General features: G+C 45.5%; 1 protein-coding gene and 1 long non-coding RNA gene across 2 annotated transcripts in view; one reads left to right on the top strand and one right to left on the bottom strand.

The window, feature by feature from the left end:
• LOC129119537 (uncharacterized) overlaps window positions 1–23,562 on the top strand; it is a 29,287-nt gene extending 5,725 nt beyond the window's left edge. Inside the window, exons 3-19 of the mRNA XM_054631602.2 lie at window positions 372–486; window positions 1,777–1,951; window positions 2,585–2,696; window positions 3,686–3,792; window positions 4,582–4,708; window positions 5,268–5,388; window positions 5,662–5,747; window positions 6,810–6,934; window positions 8,109–8,168; window positions 11,990–12,056; window positions 14,074–14,168; window positions 15,652–15,780; window positions 17,209–17,323; window positions 18,119–18,256; window positions 18,939–19,105; window positions 19,528–19,616; window positions 22,563–23,562. Of these exons, the coding sequence (XP_054487577.2) occupies window positions 372–486; window positions 1,777–1,951; window positions 2,585–2,696; window positions 3,686–3,792; window positions 4,582–4,708; window positions 5,268–5,388; window positions 5,662–5,747; window positions 6,810–6,934; window positions 8,109–8,168; window positions 11,990–12,056; window positions 14,074–14,168; window positions 15,652–15,780; window positions 17,209–17,323; window positions 18,119–18,256; window positions 18,939–19,105; window positions 19,528–19,616; window positions 22,563–22,758 (2,024 nt within the window). The 3' untranslated portion in view covers window positions 22,759–23,562. The remainder of the gene's footprint in view (window positions 1–371; window positions 487–1,776; window positions 1,952–2,584; window positions 2,697–3,685; window positions 3,793–4,581; window positions 4,709–5,267; window positions 5,389–5,661; window positions 5,748–6,809; window positions 6,935–8,108; window positions 8,169–11,989; window positions 12,057–14,073; window positions 14,169–15,651; window positions 15,781–17,208; window positions 17,324–18,118; window positions 18,257–18,938; window positions 19,106–19,527; window positions 19,617–22,562) is intronic.
• LOC143694096 (uncharacterized) lies at window positions 12–14,949 on the bottom strand. Its single transcript, XR_013182305.1, has 3 exons — window positions 14,629–14,949; window positions 4,568–4,742; window positions 12–578 (listed from the first exon to the last, which is right to left on the bottom strand). It is a non-coding gene; the product is annotated as an uncharacterized LOC143694096 (long non-coding RNA).
• Window positions 23,563–23,615: the final 53 nt, after the last annotated feature.

Here is a 23,615-nt window from a genome sequence, read left to right as displayed (position 1 = left end):
GGTATCCTTGGTGCTTCCACTTTTCTAAAACATATTTCCATCTTTAGGCGTGGTTGCAGGGCTCAGTTTGTTCGCAATAATGTTCAAGTGGAATAACAGTAACCATAGAACTCAAAAATGGTGGCAGAGGATCCTTCAGTGATGGTGATGAGGATTATAATTCATATTAACAGTAGAGATGTTTTGCACACATTTCACTTACATAAAACACAGCTCTAGTCTTCTTGAAGTTATTTGCAAATTCACCCCAAAGAACAACTGAAGAGAGGGATAAATTTGTTGTGATGACGACAATTTGCTTTTTATAAAACAGCTCAGTAGTTACTGCAAATACCCACACAAATAACTCACTCTTCTGTGTTTTTCCCCAGGTGGTTATGTCAGGATTCATCCCTCTGTACAGGAAGCACTGGCGGAGGGCAGACCCGTGGTAGCCTTGGAAAGCACCATCATTACACATGGCATGGCTTACCCCCTGAATTTGAGGTGGTGGATGTTGATGTTCCTCATTCAGTGAAGTTGTAAGAATGAAGCACATAATTACTGGATTGGTATCTTTGTTCTTGGTCAAGGCAAAGCTGTTCCAAGAGCAAATGGAAATGTCAGGTTGTTAGGCATGCAGGCTGTGAGCTCAAGTGTAAAACAATTGTATTTGGACTTTTAAGGACAAATACGGAGAGCTTAGTTATCTCCTTATCGAACACCTTAAATTTCTGGCTTCCTTTAAAATAAAGCAGCAGATAATGTCACCACTTGCTCTAAAAGAGAGCTATCAGCTTTTCAGCTGCTAGTTTGTACAGACATTGAAAACACTCTGCAGTTTCTTTTCCTGTGTCTTTTGTAATGCAAAAAGGATTGAAACACAATAATGAAATCTGTTCCTTAGCCCACTCAGAGCAGCTACTGCGAGAGCTCCTGGTCCCTTCTCACTGTCTTCTGCACCCTGCATGGAACCCCCCACCTCTACTCTTTATTTATCAATTTTCAGTAGACTCTCGTTTCATTGAGTTACAGTTCCAGAAATCGTTGCACTCTCCCCTCCATCCTTGCTTCCAGAAAGCACAGAAAGGTTTTGGTATTGATTTTCCATCTTGCTTTTTACCTGGCCATTATTCTGCCTGGCATTCTCTCTTAAAATGAAGCTCTAAAATCTCGATTTTTGAGAAGAGGAGGTTCAGTAGTTAAAGATTGCCAAGCATATGTCCAGATAGCTCAGAAAGGGAGAAGAAGCTGCTCCTAAAAAAGATACTGTATTAATGATCAAGTACAAAATCTGCTAAACTTAGGCTTAGTCTGCAGTCCTGGAGTACCCTAAGGCAGCAGGTTTTTGGCACCATTGTTACTCTGTATCTCACTGACTGTATTATGAAAAATATATCCTGGTCATTTGAGCAGGACTTGAACTACCTGGGGTTTCTGTGAAGGTCTATTATGTCAGAGAAATAACAGGTAAAAGTTAAAGAAAAGTCCTATTTTGAGAAGATCTGTATTTTCAGTAGTATATTGTACAACGAGATTTGCTTTTAAACCAAATGATTTTTCTCAAAAATGAAGCACAGAGCTTGGACATGGCCATCCTTGAAAATGGGAGCTCTTCACTTCTGCAAGTTCAAGGGCAAAGATTTCTGCCATGAGGCAGATACAAGAAGAACAGGATGTAGCTGAAACCACAAGAACTGTAGAACTGTGAATGATGGCCATCAAACATGACAGTTTTCTTGCCTGATTGTTTCCATCCATAATTTTGTGATTATTGTCTTGTTTGTCTTATTTCAGCATGGCCAGAGAGGTGGAAGAAATTGTAAGAGCAAATGGAGCAGTGCCAGCCACTGTAGGTATTTTAAGGGGCCAAATCCATGTGGGACTCACAGATGAGGAACTGGAGTTCTTGGCAAGCAGTAAAAACGCAGTTAAAGTGTCTCGCAGAGATTTTCCTTTCGTCCTCAGCCAGGTATGGTGTGCAAACTTCCTAGTGTGGTCTTTCCTAGTAAAGTATAGCTGCTTTTCTAGCAACAGTATAGTGCTCTCCAGCTTCATGCCAGGTGGCTTTGAAACCTCTCAAAAATATCATGGGAAGTGGTATCCTATGATAAACACAAAAGTGGCCCTTACTAGACTCAAAATCTCCAGCAGGGTAAGGGAATAACACACATTAAATAGGGCTCCTGAAAAGTCATTCTGGTTGTGCTGGCAAGCCATGGGCACTTGGCTAAGAATATTCTTATTGGCTTGATAGGACATTCTCTCATTGCATGTAAACTATGTGACACTTAGGCCATCCCGGGCTTAAAGTGGCAGCTAAAGGTGCCACTAGCTGCCTGTGGAACACTCTGGACAGCAAAGGCCTCTGCTATCAGGGCAAGAACAGCTTATATAGCAGGGACAACAGATGATTCACAGAATATTCTGAGTCGGAAGGGATGAACAAGGATTATAGAGTCCAGCTCCTAAGGGAATTACTCTGCCTTTGGGCTAAAAGAGTATTTGTGTTAGAATTTCACTGCTGAGCTGCTCACAGACCACAGCTGTGGCTGCTCCTCCATGTCACCCTGGGTGCTGACTGTGACTGGTTGTTCCCTGACAGGGCTTGTCCGGTGGCACTACCGTGTCTGGAACAATGATTGTGGCACACAAAGCTGGGATCCCTGTGTTTGTCACAGGTGGCATAGGAGGTGTCCATCGGCATGGGGAGAACAGTAAGAACATCAATGCATTCTACTTTTCACTCTGTTGCTACAGTTTCATTCAATTCCTTCTTTTTCCTTTTTCCCAGCCTGTCCTACAGCAACTGTCTGTTCAGAAGAATAGTTAACATTCTTCTTGATCCAAATAGAGTTGCTTTCTCCCTAATGTCCCCTTTCCAGAAGCTTCCAAATATTCCTCTTGAGCCCTGCACAGTTGTTAAGGGAGTGGAAGTTTCTCTTTATCCTTTGCTCACACGGGGTTATATTGATATTGTTTGGTGCAACAGGAGCTGACTGCACCTCTGCCTCTTTGTAACGTCTGGATAACCTGATACTGGGTGCCAAGCACAGTGCTGTTATCAGCTCTCTCAGCTGAGGAGAAGAAGAGCCTTGCCACAAAAGAGTGTGCTCTGTGTTAGAGGTGTGTTCTCCTCTCTGGAAGATGGCCCAGTCTTGGCTGTACAGTTTGTGGCCTTTAGGTGCTTTCTCTCTTCTCAGCCATATATATTTGCAGCACAGCCCAAGTGCAGTGCCTTGTTGTATGCCATCCCTTTAGATGTGATATAAATTCCAGACCAGGGAGTTTCCTGAGGTTCTCCTGTGCTACTTTCTTTTTTTTTTTTGCAATTATTGTCAGTTCCAAACTCAAAATCTACTTCAATGGTATTGCATCTCCTTGAATCTTATCCTTGCTGTGCAACACCTTTTCCTTTCTTTTCTACCAAATTTTTGCATGTGTTTTACCAATGTGATCAAAGAGCCAAGAGATGGAGTACAAGGCTGCACCTCTGCCCTTAGTCATGTGCCTTCTTTTTGTCAGTACCTCTTTCAATCTCAACACCTAAAGTCATGAGCTAAATCTTTAATATTTGCTTGTGGATCGAAGCAGTTTTAAAGTCAGGCAGTGGCATCCTGGGCATATGTGGCTTTTTAGGAGGTCAGAGCTCACCAGCTTGGAGTACAACACAGTCACCAACTCAGTGCTGCTTGTCCCTTGGCAGCTCTGGATGTGAGTGCTGACTTGACAGAGCTAGGACGAACACCAGTGGCTGTTGTATCTGCAGGAGCCAAGTCTATCCTTGATATTGGCAGGACACTGGAATATCTGGTAGGTAGCATGGGCTGTGGTGTCAAAGCAGATAATGTTCTTTGTGCACAGTGGCATTGAGATGGGTCCTAAGCCAAAGATTTTCAGAAATTGCTACTGAGAGGATGTGAAACCATATTACTGTTCTGTAATCCTGGGGCTGTACAAGCACTTGGCTGCTCCCTAACATAAATCCATCCATGTCCAAGGGGCTGTTCCAGCAGCTGCTCCAGCTGAGGTCAAAGGTAGTGCTATCCATGTCCTTTTGCTTTGGCATTAGGTTTGCTTTTCCGGGATGATGCTCCCAGAAACTGATGGATCAGGAAAGCTAGATCCATCAAACACTAAATTCAATTCAGAATTAAAAAGGGAATCAGATGATTTTCAGCAGTCACCTTTTAAGGTTTGGCATGTTGGAAACCACCAGGGCCAGCATTCTTGATGACAGCCAACATTGATATTTCTCAATAGTAAGCAGAGCTCATTTATATCCTGTCAGTTCACGACGTGTCTTCAGGTCCCAGGGTGTTGTCTTGCACTCAGGATGGTGCCAATGACAGCTGCATGGCTTTGGATCAGCTCCAAGCACACACAAAGGATGCACATGCCTCCTCTGCCTCAGTGAGCCAGATCTGATCTAGCCACTTACCATGTCTGGCTCTTGGTGGGAGGATAGAATAGAATGGGATGTACAAAAATGGCCACAACCTGGGCCAAAGGAAGGCAGTTTCTTTCTGGGTAGAAGGAAAAAGTCCCATTCTTCAGTTTCCCTCCACTGATCACCTGTTTTTCTCACCTGCACTGCTGCAGGAGACCCAGGGTGTATGCGTGGCTGACTTTGGAGAATCAAGAGAGTTCCCAGCCTTCTTCTCACGCCAGAGTGGCTTCCAAGCACCATACCACGTCCAGGATGAAGAGGAGGCAGCTAAACTCATTGGTGTGTTTCAGATGGCAAAGTCCCATGTAAGGTCCTGGAAAGGAGGGACACAAGAATTACCCTGGATGAGGCACTTTCTTTAAGTCTGCAGAAAAATTTGCTCTGAAAAATGGTGTCATCCCACCTCCCCCATTCCTGCATCAAAAGTGCTTTGAAATTACAGCAGCAGGGAAGTCCAGTCTTTATAGCAAGTGAAACTGCAAGCCAGCTGCAGCCAGCTTGGCATGCTCATTTGTGTTTTATTCCACCTGGTGAAGTGGAGGCAGCATGTAATAATATATGGACAAAACCAAAACCAACTTCTGGGCCTTTAGAAGGGGAATCAGTTTAAAAAAGAAAAAAAAAAAAGCCTTTTCCCCTTTTACTGTGCAGACAGACTCAAAAGAAATAGGCAGATGTGAATTGGTTGGAAAAGATCCTGATCTTGGGTCAGCTAAGAACTGGAGCTTGAGCTCTGAGGCTTCCTCCACCTTGTGCCCACTCTCCTCTGTCCTTTTCCTTGAGCACCTGACTTCTCCCTCCAAGGAATGCCACTAACAATATTCCCATCCTCTCGCAGACAGTGCTCTGGGGCTGGGCCTGAGCAGTGGGGTGCTGATAGCAGTGCCCTGTCCCCAGGAGCGAGCTGCCCAGGGCCAGGCCATCGAAGAGGCCATCCAGCAAGCTCTCAGCCAAGCCAGGTGAGAAGCAACCTAAGCCTTTGCCTTTGCTCAGCCCATGGGCTTGGGGGAGTAAACAAATCCAGGGACACTGCTGCAGGAGCTGTAGCACAGCTTAACCTTGCGCATGGGTGAATCCAGAACTTATTTTCAACTGTACCTTTAGCTAGCCCAAAGCTTTTTTACAGGACTTGTTATGGTATGTGGTTATGGAGTTAAAGTATCTGCTGGCAACAGTGCTGCTCCTCTGATGCCATTTCAGCTCATCTGTGGGCATTTTCTTTATACTTGCAGGTCCAAAGGAATCACAGGCAAAGATGTGACCCCCTTTTTGTTACAGAAGCTCACAGAATTAACTGATGGGAAATCGCTGGACTCTAGTATCCTCTTACTAAATGGGGGAAAAAAGAAAGCACTCTAGTGTATTTTCTATCTCTTCTGATAATGCCTGGTAGGAAACACTGTCACTTTATTGATGGCCTAGCAAGGAGCAAACACTTCAGTGTCTGCAAACAGATGAGAGTTTAGCACCTGCATCCTGATTTTTCAGGCACATCCTTACTGCCTTCATCCCCTTTTACATTAAAAACTGGAGGGCAGCACAGATGGCAGCTGGTCCAGAGCCCAAGGAAATCCCTCAGATCTGGCCCTGGAGCTTGCCTACTCTGTGATGGAATCTCTGGATGCTGTTGTCTGTGCTGGGGTTGCACACTGGAAGGTCCTTGGGCTTCCCAGAGCACAGTGCTGTACATTATCCACACAGTGCTGCCTTATCCAACCTTCCCTGGGGGTGCAGAGAAGGAGGGAATTGGAGGACAAACAGCCCTGGGTGAGCAGGAATCCTACTGCACAGCCAAGAGAAAGCAGAGATACTGGCTGGGATGCCAGTGTAGGATCTGGGAGAGCCAGATTCACATCCAGGCCCTGCTGCCAGCCCTCTAGGAGACCTGATCAATCAGGGCAGAATGGCAAAGGCATTTTTGGAAGTAAAAATATGCAGCCACAAAGTAGGGCTTTCAAAGACTCTGATACTCTGCTCCCAGTGCAATTTGCTAAAAAAAATTGCTTATAGTGACTTGGCAAAATCTCAGTAGGTATCTCTTTCTGGAAAAGATGACCAAGATCCTCTAAGGTTTTTAGGCTCTCTGCTGTAATTTAAGTACTTCACCTTCTCTTCTCTCTGTGAAGTCTTTGCTTCTATTCCCCACCTATCAAAGTCAGGCTTCCTCTCTGTGGACACTGGGAGGAAGAAGGTGAATTAAAAAAAAAAAAGAAAAAGAAAAATCTGGGTTTTCATGCAGCATTGTTACCCACTATACTTGTCCTCAAAGGGTTATGGTATGGGGGATCAAGCCTACAGTCCCAGAATGTATTTCCTGCTTAAGCTTCTAACAGGTCAGACTCACAGGTATTTTTAATTTTCCTCAAGAAACACTCAACAGACCTTGCACTGATCCAGAACAATGCCAGAGTGGGCAGCTGCATTGCAGTGGCCCTCAGCAAACTGCAGAAAGCCAGAAGGAAGAGGAGCCAGCCTGGGCAAAAGGACATGACTGCACCCCAACCAGTGAGTCCTCTGCTGGCCTCCACATGATGCCTCTCTGCTGACAGCACGAGATAAATTTTTATCTGTTCCCAAAAGTAAAAGATGACTCAGCCAGGGACAATCATTCTCCCTCACGCTGTCAGACATTCTCCCTTTAGTTTCCCTTGTTATTCTTGAAAGATAAGTGTCTTCTCCTCTTCCCCTTATCCACATTTACAAAGAATAGACACTGACAATGGCTTGATCTCATTAAGTCTTAGACCATCAAGGCCATTAAAACTTGAATCACCTTTTCACCTTTTGCTGAGCCCTTATGTACAGCTTCATCTCTACAGCTCTTAGTACCAGGGAACTTGTGACTACAGGAATAGACCTGGAAGAGGGTGGGGAGAGATATTTTGAGCTGCTGAGCCATAAATATCTCTTTTTGTTGGCCTCTTGCTCATGATTGACAAAATCACAAGAGTTACAGCACATGCCAAACAAGATCTACTATAACCCTCATACTCTACTCACTCTCTTGGATTTTGTCTGTGCCATGTAACTTGCAGGAAATCTCCTTTAGGTGGTCTTTAGACATGAAAAATTTTCTAAAACCCATTTGCAGTAAGATTTGTCAACATAAAAGAGGGCAGTGACTCCAGAGGCAATAACCCAGTATTTGATGAGAAAAAACATCTGTATGTCCCCAAAGAATCTGGAAACTTCCTGTTTGTGTAGCTAAACTGCTTATTCTGGCTTTGTCGGACAATAAAAGAAGTGATCTGTAAAGTGTCACTGGGTATGGCAATTTCTCCTGGGAGCTTGCAAGAAATTACTGCATTTTCCTGCCCACTTTTTCCCATTTTCTTTGCTTTTTTGCACACCAGTGCTTGAATGTTTCTGAGGCCTGGTATATCACACAGGGAAACCATCAGCATCCCTGTGTGTCCACTGCAACATCCCACCTGCCACGCTGGGCCTGGCTGTCAGCAGGCATAATTCAGAAAGCAACAAAGAGAAGAGGTTTTGATTCTTTCTGATTAGGATTGTACAAAGCTGCATCTAAGTATTCAAAAGAAGCACTTGGCCTTACACTGTAAATGAGAGAGCTTTCAAGAGGGTGGGAAAAGTGACTAGGCAAAGCAAAGAAGATTTGGAGACTTTTTCCTGAAGTCCTTCCAACCACTTTTAACCTCTTTCTTCCCTCTTAAAGGTGGTGATTGGCGGTATCAACGTTGACTTTATAGCCAAGGCACAGAACCCTGAGATCCTGGTACTGTATCTGTGGCAGTTTTCTTAGCACCAGTGTATTTCCAGCTGCTTTTACAGGAGTGCCAAGCCAAAGGGGTTGGGGGGAAGGGGTTATCCCTGGATGATATCCACATGTGTGTATGCACACACTTGGGAGTGCTGCCTGCTTGGTGTGTTGTTTAGATGGATAATGGAGTGATACATGCTGACCTGCTCTGTCCCCAAGGTGAAAATCACCATCCCTGGCACTCAAGAGAGGGACAAAGCAATGTAACATTCATAGAACCTCCACATAGTGGGGAAACCCCCAGGTAACCCATCTGAGACTGTCTTAACTATGGGAAGCAGCACAAATAGGAGCAAGAGTCTCTGTGCAGAGTACTCATGAAGGATTTGAGTCTCATGCACACACACAAAAACCAACAAAAAAAGGAAAAAAAACCCCTGAAGATGGCTTTGTAAGTTGGAACATTTTAAATGTTACCAGACTCCCTTTGTCTCAATTTGGGTTGAACAAGAAGCAAACAAGAAGCTAAAGTGGACCAAACCTGGGAGTCCCCCGTGCAAATGACAGCTGTTTGCATGGCCTGTACAATTTTTGTCAAGCTGTACCAAGTACTGCAGATTGAGGTGGTGAAGCTTGCTCAAAACTTATTTGGTGTCTCAAATTACCCTGTGATGATAGCCAAGGCAGGAAGCTTCTGCCATCAGATGGGACAGCCTGTGAGGACCTCTCAGTCAGACAGGGGAAATGTCCTGGGGAAGCTGTCTGTAAGGAATTTGGATATTTAATGATGCAGGGGCCAAGCAGTGTTACAATGGTCAAGGGTGAAATATGCTGTGGCATCAGTTATGAAAGCTTGCAAAGGCAAGAGTTCAGCTGCTTCAGCTGAGATGTAACCAATACCATACACAGCCTACACTCAGCCAGCAGGCAAGGAGCTGAGCTGTGTCCAAGGAAAGATAAGCATTCCTTGGCATGTCAGACATGAGTGCAGATTTCTGGAGCACCCATAGCATGGTGAGGGGGCCAAGGACCTGTGTAGGTCCCGCTGGGAGCAGCTGACAAGGGAAAAAGGGGGCTTTGAATGTTGCATAAAAAAGTGAGATGTTAGCCACCCTTCTGCCTTCAGCGAGCCCCAGAGCTCATGGTGCATCATGGCTGGGATCCACTGCCAAGCCAAGGAGGATTTGGGAACTGCCAGCCAGAAAGCTCCTGCTGACAGCTACTGTGGTTAGGCACAGAGGAAAAGCCTCTCTCAATATCACTCTTTTGGCTTTTTAAAGACAGATTTTTTTCAGAGAGCTCCACACCCAGCAGATCCTACCTTTATGCTTGCTGGATTTGTTGCAGAGCACTGGGTACCACTCCCTCCTCGTGCTGTCTCAGCAGGAAAGCAGCTGTGTTCTGGCCTGGTTGTAATTCCCACATGGCTTTCAAGGCTACCCAGAAGCTAAATGCTTAATATGTAACTATCTGACCTGCTGAGAAGGATGAACAGTTTTGCTCAGAGAAAGTTTCTGGAAAAACCATTATGGTTATCATTCTCTCAGGATACCCAGAAGCTGAGCAGAGTCTCATTTTCACATTAAGAGTTCAAACCTCTTAAGACATGGAAGAAGGTTCCAGATACTTCCTCAACTCTCTGATACTTTGCCAGAAAGCATCAGCCTGGCCTCATTTCAGATCACTTTTAGCAAGCCCATTTTCACCTAAATTCTTTAATCTGGGCCAGCCCCATCCAAACCCAAGAAGAGATTTCTGGATACCACTCAGTTACAACTGAGTTGGCAAGGTATGAAGAGAGCCACTCATTTATTTTTCTTTAAGTACCAGCTGCTGGTTTCTCTCTCACTGTACCCAAAGAGACATTTAGCATCTTCATTTTTTTAGGCCCTGTGGGGTTCTACAACAGGAGAGGTCACCCACAGCTGGATCCCTGAGCAGGAGGCTGCTACATCTGCTCTTAGGGCAAGGCTAATAAAAAAGACACCCAGAAGCTCTGCCTCTGGGGTATTTGGGGAGCTAAGAGAGAGGATCAGCATGCCAGGCAGCAAAAGGAGCTAATGAGTATATTCACCATTCCTGAAGGCATCAGTTTTAAACCACAGACAATGGAATTACATAAACCACAGTTTGTGCTTATTGCTGATGGCAGCCAGCACCCTCTTTAAAGACTGAAATAGGACCCAATGCTCAAAGCCATATTGTTTGACTCACCTAAAAAAGCACCCTTGCTTTGTATTTTGAGGTGCTGAGGTTTGGTTTTTTCCCCCCTTGGCTGCCTGTATTACAGAGAGTGAGCTTCAGAATTAAAATAGCCAAAGTCACTTGGCTTTTGAAATCTGCAACTCTCAACAGGATACAGTTGCAGATGGAAATATCCTCATTCCCAACAGTACCAGTGGTAATTCCCAGGGAGCACAAGCAAAGGCAAGGGAGGGGCATTTGGCAAGGAGTGACATTTGCATATGATGAGGAGTGACAAACAGTGCAAAGATGGACAAAGGCCATCAGTTGGTTGCTTATACAGAGGCAGTTCTGCTCAGGTGGCCTGAACAGTTTAGGGCTTGGAGAACTGCCAGACAGAAAAGCAAAGGTATCAAAAATTAGCACCAGATTTTACAGACTACAGAACGGGGGAGACTCAGAGCTAAGAAAGAGAGCCTGAAGGTCAGATGAGAGAAATAGATCATATTTAGATGGGAGAGCAGCCTCTCCCAGGGCTGGATGCAGGAGAAAGCATTGTGTGCAAAGAACAGATGTGCAGCTGCACAAAGGGAAAGAAGAATCCTTGGGGAGCTTCAGAATGAATTTTGAGAATGCCCAAGCACAGGGATTGTTGGGAGCAGAACATTCCTTACAGTGAGATGGCAAGACATGTTCTTGGTAAGAATAGATAGTGGTGTCTACAAGCAAGGAAAATGTTGTGTGCAGGGCTGTCCTTGTGCACCTGGGCTGGTGTAGGGCAGAGGGACTGGGCCAGGAGCTTCTGCTTACAGGCATTAGGACTGCCAGAGGCAAGCTGCCTTCAGAGATGGAAAATAGTTTTCAGGATTTTATGAAACAAGAACCCTAAAACCATTTGATAGTCAGATGAAGCCCAAATTGATCTGAGTACTAACTGATGTAATTCTTCTGGCAGAAGAATTAGAACGAGATGGGTGAGTGACTGCCTGTGTTCTGACAATTTGTCTGTGACAGAAAGGCAGATGGACAGAGGAGTGGAAGGCAGAGGCAAGAGAAAAGAATTTGGTAGCTGCACATGTAGGAAAGAAGGGTATTCTTAATGAGGGAGATGTTTGGGAAGCAATGGGTCAGTGAAGAACTCTTCAGTCTCTGAAACAGATCCTTCCATGAATAAAGTACAGAGGCAGTACAGGCAAAGATAACAAATCTCATTTTACATTTAAAGAGGTAAATAAATAAATAAATAGCTCATACAAACTGCTTAAGGTGGGAGCTAAGTGGCCTTGAAGGCAGAGCCCCAGCAACTCTGGAGTCACAGGTTGCTGTGGGCAGGTGAAGTCAGAGGTCTGCCCACACTGACTGAAACAGTCATCAGCTACTCTGGGAGGTCTTAGAAGTAAGACCAAACTAGCAATTCATGGGGACACCAAGTGGGTCTCCCTTCCTTGAAAGCAGGCCTTTGTCATCAAACAGAAGTCCACAGATGGCTCTAGAAGTTTGTATTGCCCTCGGTCTGTGAGCTGGATGCCCTGTGCTCCCTCTCTGATTGCTGACCTATGTTTCAGCCATATCAACTTCAGATGATAATGGAGACTTAGCAACCATGCCAAGCAGCCCTCCCAGTTTTGCCAATGAACTGTTCTTTCTTCCAGGGCGGTGGGCAAACAAATGCTGGAAGAGTGAGACGAACCTTTGGCGGAGTTGGAAGGAACTTGGCAGGTGCCTGGTGCTGGGGTTTGCCTGCTGGTGCATGCCAGCTGCGATCTGGCCTTTGGGACTCCTTCCACAGCAGGAGAGGGGGAATGTTGACAAGATTTGGGACACATTAGGCAATGTACTAGTGGGCAGACTGCCTGGAAAAGGCAGAGCCCTTTCCAAGAAATAAGAGTGGAGGGAGTTGAGATCAGGAAAAGGAAGGTCCACAAATATGAAGTTAACTAGCACATGGTGCAGTAACCCTGAATCAAAGTAAATAAGCATCAGTATCTGATGACTACTGACCAGCCTCAGATTTAATTCATGCTAGGATATAGACACAATAGAAGTTTGCTTAGAGCAAGAGGATGAAAAGAATAATCACAGTTCCAAACTGATGTTTCACAGTTCCACATCCCATGGACAAAAGGAACTGGGGTACAGGATGATATATGATTTTGTTGAGCTAGGTCTTATAAGCTCTTGGAAATTAATATTACATTTAAGATAGCTTAGCTACTTTAGAAGGCATAAAATTAGTAGGGTGGCTTTTGTGGTAGTGTTAGAAACAGAAAAGTTTTATTAAAAGGCAACATAATAAAACTTTTTACAAAGAAAAACTGAGTTAGATGCAAGAGATATTTGCTCTTGGTAAAGCACTCTACAAAAGCAATTAGTTTCTTTGTTCTCTTTTTTCTAGTAAATTGCTTAGGTGAGACTTTTTAGCTTTTGTTTAATTGGCTATCTAAGTTTTAAGTAAATTTTTTTAGGTTTTGAGGTGTTTTTTACTTAATTAAAAAAACCCCAAAACTTTTAAGCTTTTTTCTTTTTTAAAAAACCAAAAAATAGTTTTGTCACTCTGTTAGCGTTCAAAACCACATAATCACATAAGCGATTATATGCGGTGCTTTTTATTGAAGAGCTCTGGGAATCGGGGTGGTTTCCACCCAAATCTGATTCCGACCATACATTCGAGGTGAATGTGTTTTATACTCTATCATTACATAACTTTCATGTTAATTATTAAACTTATATTGTTCTATTGTATGCACAGATTTCAGCTAAACATTGCCCCCTTTAAATTTCCAACACAGTTTCTCATGATTCTTCTTGTGGTTATATAATAATTATATTTAATTACTAAACAATCACCACATCTAACAATTATATCTTTTATAATACTGCTTACGCAGGTGCAGTGATCTGAGAAAACACAAAGCCTAATATTTTCAAAGACTATTTTTAACATTTTCCAGGGCTCCACTATCAACTCTATCAACAAAAACCACATTTTTATACAGGAGTTACTGTAGAAGAAGAAAGGCTACAGTCCTATCCATGGGAAAGGAGCACACAGTACCTGTGGCTCCACCACAAGCAGCAGCAGACCAGTATTCTGGTACTGAAGTTAACAGGGACAGATTACAAAAGAGATTTTAGGACTATTCCAGCCTTCAGACATTTCCCAATCTCCTAATACATATCTACTGTCACTTCAGATCACTAATGAAGAAGCTTGAGTGGAAAAAAATCCCTCAAAATACCCACGCCACCCACGGAGGTACAATGTGTGGTAACTTGAAAGGAGAGGAGGAAGGGTTTCCCATTAATACTCTCAGATTCAGTGGTTCTAGTAAGATACCATGGTGGGAACAGCAGTGTGGGAGGGCCAGCAGCAGAAAACACTCTGCTCAGAAGCAGTGTGGGAAAACCCACATGCCTGTGATGGTAAAGGAGATGATGCCAGAGAAGAGCAGAATTTGCTTCCCCCTCTTTTCCTCCACTCCCAGATGTTCCAAATAATCCTAAATTTCAGGGTGCTGGTTCAGCTCTCTGTAGGACACCTCACTCAGCCCTAAGCAGTCATTTACTGCAGCTGCAGCTCAATTTCATCTTGAAGATCCTTCTAGGCAAGGACTGTTGAGCATTAAGATTTTCAGGAGAGGGCTTTCCCAGAGACACCCATGCTGCACCAGCTGTCACTGTGCTCACAGTACTCTGGTGGATTTGTTAACAGCTTTTGTTTCCATTTGCTTTTTAGACTGTTTAAGCCGTCTTGGACAAGCTCCTCTCCTTTTATCAGCCGTGGGGAAGGATGAGCATTTAGAGTCTGTCCTGCACTACTGCCACCACATGGTATGTGTCACAGAAGTAGCACTTCAGAAACTTGGAAGAGATGACAATACACAGAGGGAAAAGTCTTCCCAACCCTGGCAGACATCAGAGTCACCTTCCATCAGGCAAAGATGGAATTCAATGCTTCTTTAGCTACAGACAATTAGAAGGCAAGGAACCACCTCCAAAAACAGGCTAGGTGTGTTTTGGAGTCTGAACCATGGGCTCTGAATTCAGCTCCAGAAAGTAGTGCTTGGAGGAGGTAGAGGTAAATCAGGAACAACCACTTACAATTCTAGTGAAGGCTAAACAAAGCAAGAAATATGCAAACCTTGAATCTGAGGACACACAAAGCATTGCTAAAACCAACCTGGTTTAGTTAAAGCCCAAGACAGAGAAAAATGTGACACTGGAATTGCAGGTTGGACACCTCCCCAGCTCAGAGGACAGGATCCTCTACAGAGCTGCATGCACCACTTACCTGTGCATAGGGGAATGCTTGACTCCAGCAGCAGCTTGTCCACAGGTCAGGGAGCTGGAGCAGCAGGAGCTCCCCAGGCCAGCAAGGCAGAATATCAGCACCCCAGCAGGCAGCTCTATGGAGAAAAGGCAGGACTAGAGGCAAGGCAGGGTGTGGGTGCAGCCCCCAGGTGAGGCTGGTCAGGATCACTGATTATTATTAGTGCCCTCATGAGCATGGGATCCAAACAGAGCCCATGGGGCCTTGGTTCTGGCTGCCTCAGTGACTTGGCAAATGAATAAATCAGAATATGAACTCTCTTTTGGGTTATAAAGGCTTCACCATGGCTAGTCTATAATCTCTTCTCCACATTTGTGCCATTTAAGTGAGCAGTGTCCCAAGGGAAAGTGGACTTGCTGGCCAGCCACCAAGCAATCCTTGCCTGTAATAAAATACATTCCCACCAGTGCTGGAGAGGAACCTTTCCCTAAAAACTCCAGCTTCCCTGTCAGCTCCTGAGATAGATACATTTCTCTATCCACATGTTCTTTCCAAGATATGCCCTGTGTTCCTTAAGCAGATCATTGCCAGGAGCCCCAAAGGAAGGACACCCCACACTCTCTGCCCCACTGCTGGGGGCAACAGGGTGTGCTCAGAATCAGGCTGGGCAGGCAGTGAGGCAGCCAACACAAGTCACTGCTGTCTGCAGAATGGCACCAAGAGATGCCAGCCCACAGCAGCTGTGAGAATGGGTGACTGGAGCTGGCAGGGCTGCAGCCCACTCTTGTCTTACAGGAGACACAGCCTGTGGAGCTGCACAGAGGCAGAGACCTGCCACTCGTTTACTGAAGGATTGCTTTATCCTGCAGCATTTGTTGCATTGCAAATATTAACAAATAGCCAGGTGCCAGCATTGTCTAGACTGAGATACCCCTGCCAGGCTGCTTGTCCTAAGGGAGAGCAGTGAGCTGGCACAGAAAGAGTGAGCTGGGGGTGGCAGGGAGGAGGAATGTGCTCAGTGTGTACCTGTCCTCCCTGTTGCAGGACATGAGCGGCGTCCTTCAGCTGGAGGGGGAGAGCACAGCCACTTACTGTGCCGTGATCAGCAGTGCTGGGGAGCTCAGCCTTGGCTTGGGAGACATGGACATCCACCAGCAGATAACAGAGCAATATGTATGCATTCCCTCAGAGTTATGAGCTTTTCTTATGAGAAAGAGTGTGGGCCTGTGACAAGAGGCCACTGGTGATGTTGCACTGGGAGGGAATGGGTGCAGAGGGCATGGGAGATGCTGAGGTTAACCCCAGACACTGGCCACTGGCACAGCAGCACAACAAGCCACAAGAACCCTCTATTACTGCTGACCCAGATGGAGTTTCTATCTGTTTCTGGTTTATAAATATCACCACTATCATCATCCATGATATGCAGGCCACAATCCTCTTCTTTAACTTGTCCAAACTAACTTAAAATTTTGCATCCTAAAGCAAGGAAAAAATCAACCTGTATAACCCTAACCCATATTTCTTCCTTTAGGGGAAAACAGAAAAAAAAGTGGACAGAACACTGGTTAAAGCAAATTTTCCTGTTCCATCCCCTCCCTACCATCCCTGTTGTTTCTACACACTGAGTTGTATCAACAGAAACTGTTGCTCAGCACATCCAAACATTCAAAAACATCAGGGAAGCATAATGGCAGCAGTGATTAAAGAGTGATTCAGTGAAAGCCCCATCACTGCAACTTCCTTCTTTTATTGACAGAACAAAAGCTTGTGCTTCATGACTGACAGCAACATGGAAGTTAAGTGCAATTTACTCACCAGTGGCATCTCCATGAGGTGGAGCTTTCCTAGGGAAAAATCTGGTTATTACTCCCACTTCCATCCTCACCTTGCCTCCCCAAAGCCTTGGCACAGAAAAACATTACATGAGGGATTAATTCTCCTGAGCTTTACAAAGCAGCTGTGATCAGTGGAAATTCTGAAGCAGTCTTGTGCTGCAGAGTGCATTTTGGCAGCCCCTCTTCCCCCCAAGGCTGGCAGAGACCCGGGGGATGCTGTTCCAGTGCCCATAGCAGTGGCCTGGCATCCCAGCAAGTGGCTGTGCAACCTCAGAGAGCCAAAGGAGAGAACAGCATCTCCCTGCTCCACTGCTGCCCTGAACCCCATCCTTGTGGGATTCAGTGGGACCCAGGAGTCAAACACTGTGCTGAACAGGCTGTCTTAGGAGCCACTGTGCAGAGAGGACATCCAATGGCACACACAGTGAGCAAGGCATGGCCCAGGGAGTCCTACAGGGACATTAAACAGCAGCATTCCATTTCCCTGTAGTGCTCCAGCCTGGACCAGCAATTATCTTCCTCTGCTGGAGGGGCTCTGCCAGTTGAGTACAGGCCCTAATGACCAGGAGCAGGGAAAGGGAAGGGGAGGAGATGAAGCAAATGGAAAAATCCATTTTCCTTAGGGAATCACTCTTTTAGGTTCATGCCTGCACCTAAAGGCTGGAATACAAGTCAAAATGCTACATGAAGTCTGACTAGCAATGATTTTGTCCCTCTGCAGTGACTCAGGCTGTCTTTCCTGTGTGTCCTGGATTTTAACTAGGTGTCCCAGTTCAAGGAGAACCTGTGTCAGGCCCCACTTGTTTGCATTGATGGAAATGTGCCTCTCTCCACTATTCAGTACGTCTGCCAGCTAGCTAGAGAGCACCAGCTAGCAGGTAAGGAGAGCTTGCCCTCACAGCACGTGTGCCAAGACAGTGCAGGCACATCCCTGCTGCTTGCTGGAGATAACCACTGACTGTCTGACATGCTGGCTTATTCAGCACCACTTTCTGTACTCTGCCACTCTGCTTCAGATGTGAAAAACATTTTGGATTTCTCTGCAGTTTTCCTCTTTCTGCAGCTGAACCACATTTCCTGAGGCATGGTTGGTAAAGCCCTTGAGCACTGCCAGAAGGCCAGGGAATGCTGCTCTCTGAGCTTTTAATCTCAGTGTGAGTGGCAATTTGAGCACTTCTGCCAGTTTGAGCAGCAATATAGTTTGCTTCTCAGAGAAAGCACTAAAGCATCTTTTGAGAGGAATTCTCTTCCATTCCCATAAAATAAGTGCCCCCCCTCCACTGGTATGCTGGGGCCCTTTCACAAAGCTTCCTAAACCTTTGGAGTTACACCTTCCTTTTTAAAAGCAAATCCCAAAGAAGGACACAGTGATCTAAAAAGCTGGCAGAGGCTCCAAAACCAGTTAATTGGAGGAACAAAATTGGGGTCTGGTTATATCAGCCAGAGCCAGAAGCAGCTGTCTCATTGCTGGACACTGAGAAGGAAACCTTGGGAGACCTTGTCCCAAGTTTGGGGGAGTGAGTATCTCATAATTTAAAGGTGTAACTCATAATTTAAAGGTGTAACTCTAGTTGTGCAGATTATGCTAAGTGTTCTCCACTGCATCCTGCTCTGACACAGAGACGAACCACTAATTAATTAATTAACTAACCAATTGCATTGTTGTTTTGAAGTGTGCTATGAGCCAACAGATGAGAACAAGGCCTCTAAGCCATTCCTCTCAGACAGCTGGAAAGCACTCACATACATTTCCCCCAACCTGCAAGAGCTGAGAGCAATAAATCGGACCCTCGGGAGCCCTGTGCCAGCAGGTATTGAATAAGAAGGGTCAGTCAGACTTTTAGATAACTTAGATCCTGGAGAAGAGCATTTTCTGCTTCAGCCTCTAAAACAGGCAAACTGGGTTATAGCATAGTGGGGATTCATAAGTGCTCATGGTATTCTGCACCTTACTGCCATCTCTGTCTGGGCTGTATGGATGGATGAGCCAGCAGAGACCACAGTAGGCCTGGGATGGCTCCTTGCACAAAACCAGATGTCCCATTTGCCTCACTTCATCACCTAAACAGGAGTAATATCTGGTTTGTGAATGTGTCCCTGAAGCATGGTGCTCAGAGGGCACCTGTCCCAGCAGTACCACCCTTTCCAGAAATGGCACACCCCACCAAATGCAGATGGAAATCCAACAGCATTGAAACAAGGAAGCCATGCTTCCAGACAGCTTTTTGATCTCTACAGACACATGCTTAGTCCCATGAGAATTGGGTTCCTCAGTATAGAAGTACAGCGTGGAAGTCTAACTCTGGAGAATTCCATGTTTCCCATAATATAAAGAAAAAAAATGTTACCAACCACATCTCAGAAGTGCCCATAAATAGTAGAAGTGCCTATAAATAGTAGTAGAAGTGCTCATAAATAGGCTGCCAGCCCACAGACAGGCTGGTTGAGGACCTTTACAGTTGGAGCACATTTTTCCCTCCCCTCTCTCTGAAGAGCTGCCATCCAGGTTGGAGGATGTTGTCCAGGCTGCAGTGGCCCTGGCCTGCCCTTTGCTGGCCCACCTGCAGTGTGTGGTGGTGACCCTCGGCGCTCACGGCGTCCTCCTGTGCGGCAGGAGCCTGGGAGGGAGCATCTCCCTTCATCCAGGAGCTCACAAACAGGTAAGGGCATGGAAAACTAACTCTGAGCTCTCAATTGCTTCTTTCTTGGGCCATATGGCACTGTTGCTATTTCTGGTGTCGTGGCAGCAGTCCTGGGAAACATGGCATCACTGCTGGAAAATGTATGTGTTTGGGGGGGTGGAATACACAGCTCTGAAAGCAAATCGAGTTCTCTGTCCGTGTGCTGCTGGCTCCTAGCAGCAGTGTTTAGAGTCAGCTAGAATTAAATGTGCCATGTGAATATTCATGAGTGCGAGCTTCATTTGCAGGAAGCTTCATTTAAATGATCAAAGTGTGAAAAAAGATTATTGCCTTTTTTCCAGCCTTTTCTTTTCTTGCCATCCCTGCGGATCTGGCATCAGGCACATCAGGCCTCACCAGCTTGGGCAATTCCCACTGACTTCCCTTCCCTCCCCCCACAGGCTGCTGCTGCCAGGCTCTGTGCTGCCCACTACCCCGCCATCCCCATCAGCAGGGAGGAGATTGTCAACGTCTCAGGAGCTGGTGACAGGTATATCCTCGCTGCTTTGTCCTCTCCAGCTGCATGTGCAAGGGCCATAATCGGATTCGTTTGAAATTCTACTGGAAAAGCAACTGCTGCTTGAGGAAGAGACATTAAGGATGAGACCAGGGCTGGTTACAGTGATTCCTTGCAAAGCTTGCTAAAATTGTCCCCCGAAGCATCTTGGAAGCCAGGCTTGCCATTATTAGTTTTGCTTTTCTTCAAGATCCAAGCCTTTCCTGGCAATCTAAGAATTCTGAATTACTCTGGGCTGAGCTGCTAAAAGCAAAGTAAACCACCTTACATCAAAGCTGTCTTACTAACTAACTGCCTTACTTCCACTTCTCCAATGGAAGTGGAACTGCCACTCAAGAGCTAAAATGGCCTTGTAAAAGCATTTCATCAGGTTCTGCATTTACCTCTGGCAATTTTGAAGCTCTTGCTTCAAAGGAGTCTGCTGTATAATTCGCCTGGCTGTTCACACAATGCCATACATAGAAGTGGGAAATGACAGCTATTATTCCTAGCCCCAGTGATCAACTCTCAGTCTGTCAGAGTAATATTTTATTATGCTCCTTGTTAACTTGACAAACTATATGTAGCAGTCAGGTTGTTTTTTTCTTCTTGCTTCATATGTTGCAATAGTTGATTCTGTCCTTTCATTGCCTTGAGCTAGACCAAAAGTCTGTGTGTGACAGATATTTCCTTTTCCCTTTCTACTCTTACCTAGCAATAACTCAACATAGCAACACTTTTCTCTCTGATCATTGTCCAGAATGAAAAGGATTTTGTGGGTTTTTTTTAAACATAGAGAGTCCTCAATATTTTACTTAAAATCAATCAATAACTTCTTGCCAAGCTGGTGAGCCCACTTGACACCAGGTTGTGCTGTTTGTGTCCCAGATCACCTCTGAGGTGAGCTGACTCAACTCCAAGCTGGTTTTCTCCAAAGAAGACCAAATGGTTGTTTGGAGCAATAGGTGTAAGAACAGCAGAGGAATGTGGGCTGGAGGAGTGTCGTGAGGTCAGCCTGGCCTAAGGAAAGCTCAGCTTTGCTCACTACCTTGGGCAGGTGTCTCCAGCCAGCCCCTCCAGGGACACAGCCTCCCCTCTGCACCATCTGCTCAAACACAAGTACTCCTTACTGCAGGACAAGGTGTTTTCTAGAGGCTAATGCAATGAAATGTCCTTCTTAGGGGTTCCTTTTCCATTTTAAAATTCAAGGGAAGACCGAAGGTGAGATAAAATGCACCACTGCCAACCACCTCCACTGAGTTACACTAGGGAACCTGGCAGCTTGTTCTTCCTTCCAAACCTATGTGAAAGCTTGGGGCCCATTACTGCTCCCATTCTTGAAGTAACATTGGTCTGGAAATTCCTCTCCACAGAGTCCTCAAGGCCATGTGGGGGAATTTTCAAAGCCCCCTTGTTCATTCAGGGTTTTACTTCCTAATAACCCTGTGAACCTTGAACTCTGGAAATCCCTGCTCTACAGTGTAGGAGTGCCAAAACAGACTGGAAATGCCAGGACACTGCAATGCCATTCAAGCCATCTCCACAGCATATAAACTGGTTATGTGTCCCAAGCCCAGCCAGGTGGCACTTTCAAAGGGCTATTGTAGAAACACAGAATGCTTTGGGTTGGAAGGGACCTTTAGTGGTCATCCAGTTTGAACCCTTCTGCAATGAGCAGGGACAGCTGCAGGTTGATCAGGTTGCCCAGAGCCCCACCCAACCAGGGATGGGACATCCACCACGTCTCTGTTCATGTTTCACCATTCTCACTGTAAATAATTTTTTCCTAATATCTAAAATGTAACACTTTCTCATCTTAGACCCCACAAACCTTCACACTTTAGAAGCACTGGTCAGGGGATAATGCAACCCAGAAACAGTGACCCAGGGCACTTCATGCCTCCCCTCCACTCTATGGCTTCTCTGCAGTTCCAGAGCTCTGCCCATGAGCTGAGCATGTGTGCAGTGTCTGTTTGCTCCTTGCCCCCAGCTGCCATGACAACCTAACACCACATGCTCACACATGGCATTGCTAGGGGATGCTCCCCCAAATATTTACTCTCAGCTCCTGGAGCTGTTGAGAGATTGAACACTTTGTGGAAGTCATAATCTTCTGTGCCTTTGTTATAGATAAGAAGATGTTGATGTAATTAGGTGGAGTGCAAAATAAGGGCTCTTTTTACCTTGCCCATAGATTTCCTTATTAATCCTCCCTGCCATCACATTTTCCTGTCCTTGCTTCTTCCTCTAAAATGTGATTGTCTTGTCAGTTCTCTTTCCCTTCTCTGTCCTCTCCTAGCTTCTGAACATTTTTACAGTAGTTGCTGTGAATAGAGTCTCCCAATCTATCCCAAACACTGCACTTACATCACTTTTACTGGGAAATCTCAAATGAAAAACCATAGCAAATGTTTCCCAAAAATCTGACTTTCCAATGTAATTTCAGCTTTGGATTTCTTTTTCCAGCTCTGCCTGTTGTCCCTCTCACATAGATACAGAAACTTTGTCTCTCACCCCATCCAACCCTTTGGGGAGAGGAGGCACCAATATAATGAGGACATAATGAGGCACCAACAAAGAGCAGATAAGTGACAAAATAACTAGAGAGCAGGGGAAAATTAAATTCTTCCCTTCTTAGGCTCTTTTCTCCTGCCTTGTCTGAAAAACTGAGAAGAGAAAATGTGGTACAAGAGGAAGTATCTCAACTTCTCAGATGAGAAGAGCAAAAAAATGCAAATAAATGACATTATTTGGTACTCTAAAATAGATACAGAAAAAGCAAAACACATTCATTGCAACCTCAGTGTTCCTGTGTGACACATCCTGCTGCTGTAAGTGCTGCCTGGGATCCAAATGAAAGCTCTCACAAATGAACAGCCACATTCCTGGGTTCAAAGCTCTTCTCCCCTTGTTCAAAACCATCTTTCTTTCCCTCCACAGCTTAATGGCAGGAATCCTTGCAGGGGTGCTTGCTAAACACGACACAGGCACGTGTGTGAGGATGGGTCTGCTGGCTGCCAGCTTGTCTCTCCGCTCCTATGAGCCCATTTCCCCAGAAATCAGCACTTCCAGTGTCAGTCAGGAGCAAGTCAAGAGCAGGAGCTGGCCAGAGGCAAAGGTATGGAAGATGGACTAGAACACTATGCCTTTCTCATCTATCACCTCATTGCACTTGCAGCAATCCTGTTTTCAGGAACTGGACTGTGTTTTGAGCTTTGAGAACTTTTATCTGCTTCAGTCCTGAGTAAACCCTCAAGAAAGGAGGCCCCTACCCAGGGAACTCCTGTGGAATGAAAAGCTGACTTCTGGTCTTTCAGACCTCCTGGTTTTCTGACCTCCAGGCCTTCTAGATTTTCTATTGAGGGAATTTTCTCTTCCTCCACCTTGTGTCACTGTTGTCCATTATCACAGTAGCTCCTTTGTCATTGACTCCTGGATCTTCAGGACCATGTCTCTTCAGCTGGGCCCAGCAGCAACATCTGCTCTTGCTGTTTACTCTTTCCTATCCAAGAGGTCCCATGGATCACAACCTGTGGCAGGGTGCAGCTGGCAGGAACATGACACTGTAGGATAACGTCATCCATCTTCCCAAGCCAGCCAGCACACACCACATCTTCTTGCTCTGAAGTCCAATGCCCCTGGAGACAGTAGGCAAGACAAAGTGAAGAAGAGTGACCAGGGACCAGCTGGTGGCCTTTAAAAGATGACAGCTCCTTGTTCCACGTGCCTTCCTCTGACCTTGGAGCTTCCTTCCTCCTTCTTTAGTCCTGAGTATCAAGTCTGAAGCAGAAGAGATCTGAGGGATCCAAGGCATCTGCCATGGAAGCCATGAGGAAAAGTCACCTTCTCTCTCTAAGCCTGAAGTGTGCACAGGATGCAACTGTGGGTGCTAACATAGATTGGTGAACACTGAAACTCATTAAAACTGATTTCCAGTAGAGTTGGGTCTCAGGGCTGGCTGGTTCCTAAACCTGACTGATAGTCAACCTGCAG

This window comes from Agelaius phoeniceus, chromosome 5 (assembly GCF_051311805.1).
Source record: "Agelaius phoeniceus isolate bAgePho1 chromosome 5, bAgePho1.hap1, whole genome shotgun sequence".
Classification (NCBI taxonomy): Eukaryota; Metazoa; Chordata; class Aves; order Passeriformes; family Icteridae; genus Agelaius; species Agelaius phoeniceus.
Note: the sequence above shows the minus strand (reverse complement) of the source record. Positions and strands in the feature narration are given on the sequence as shown.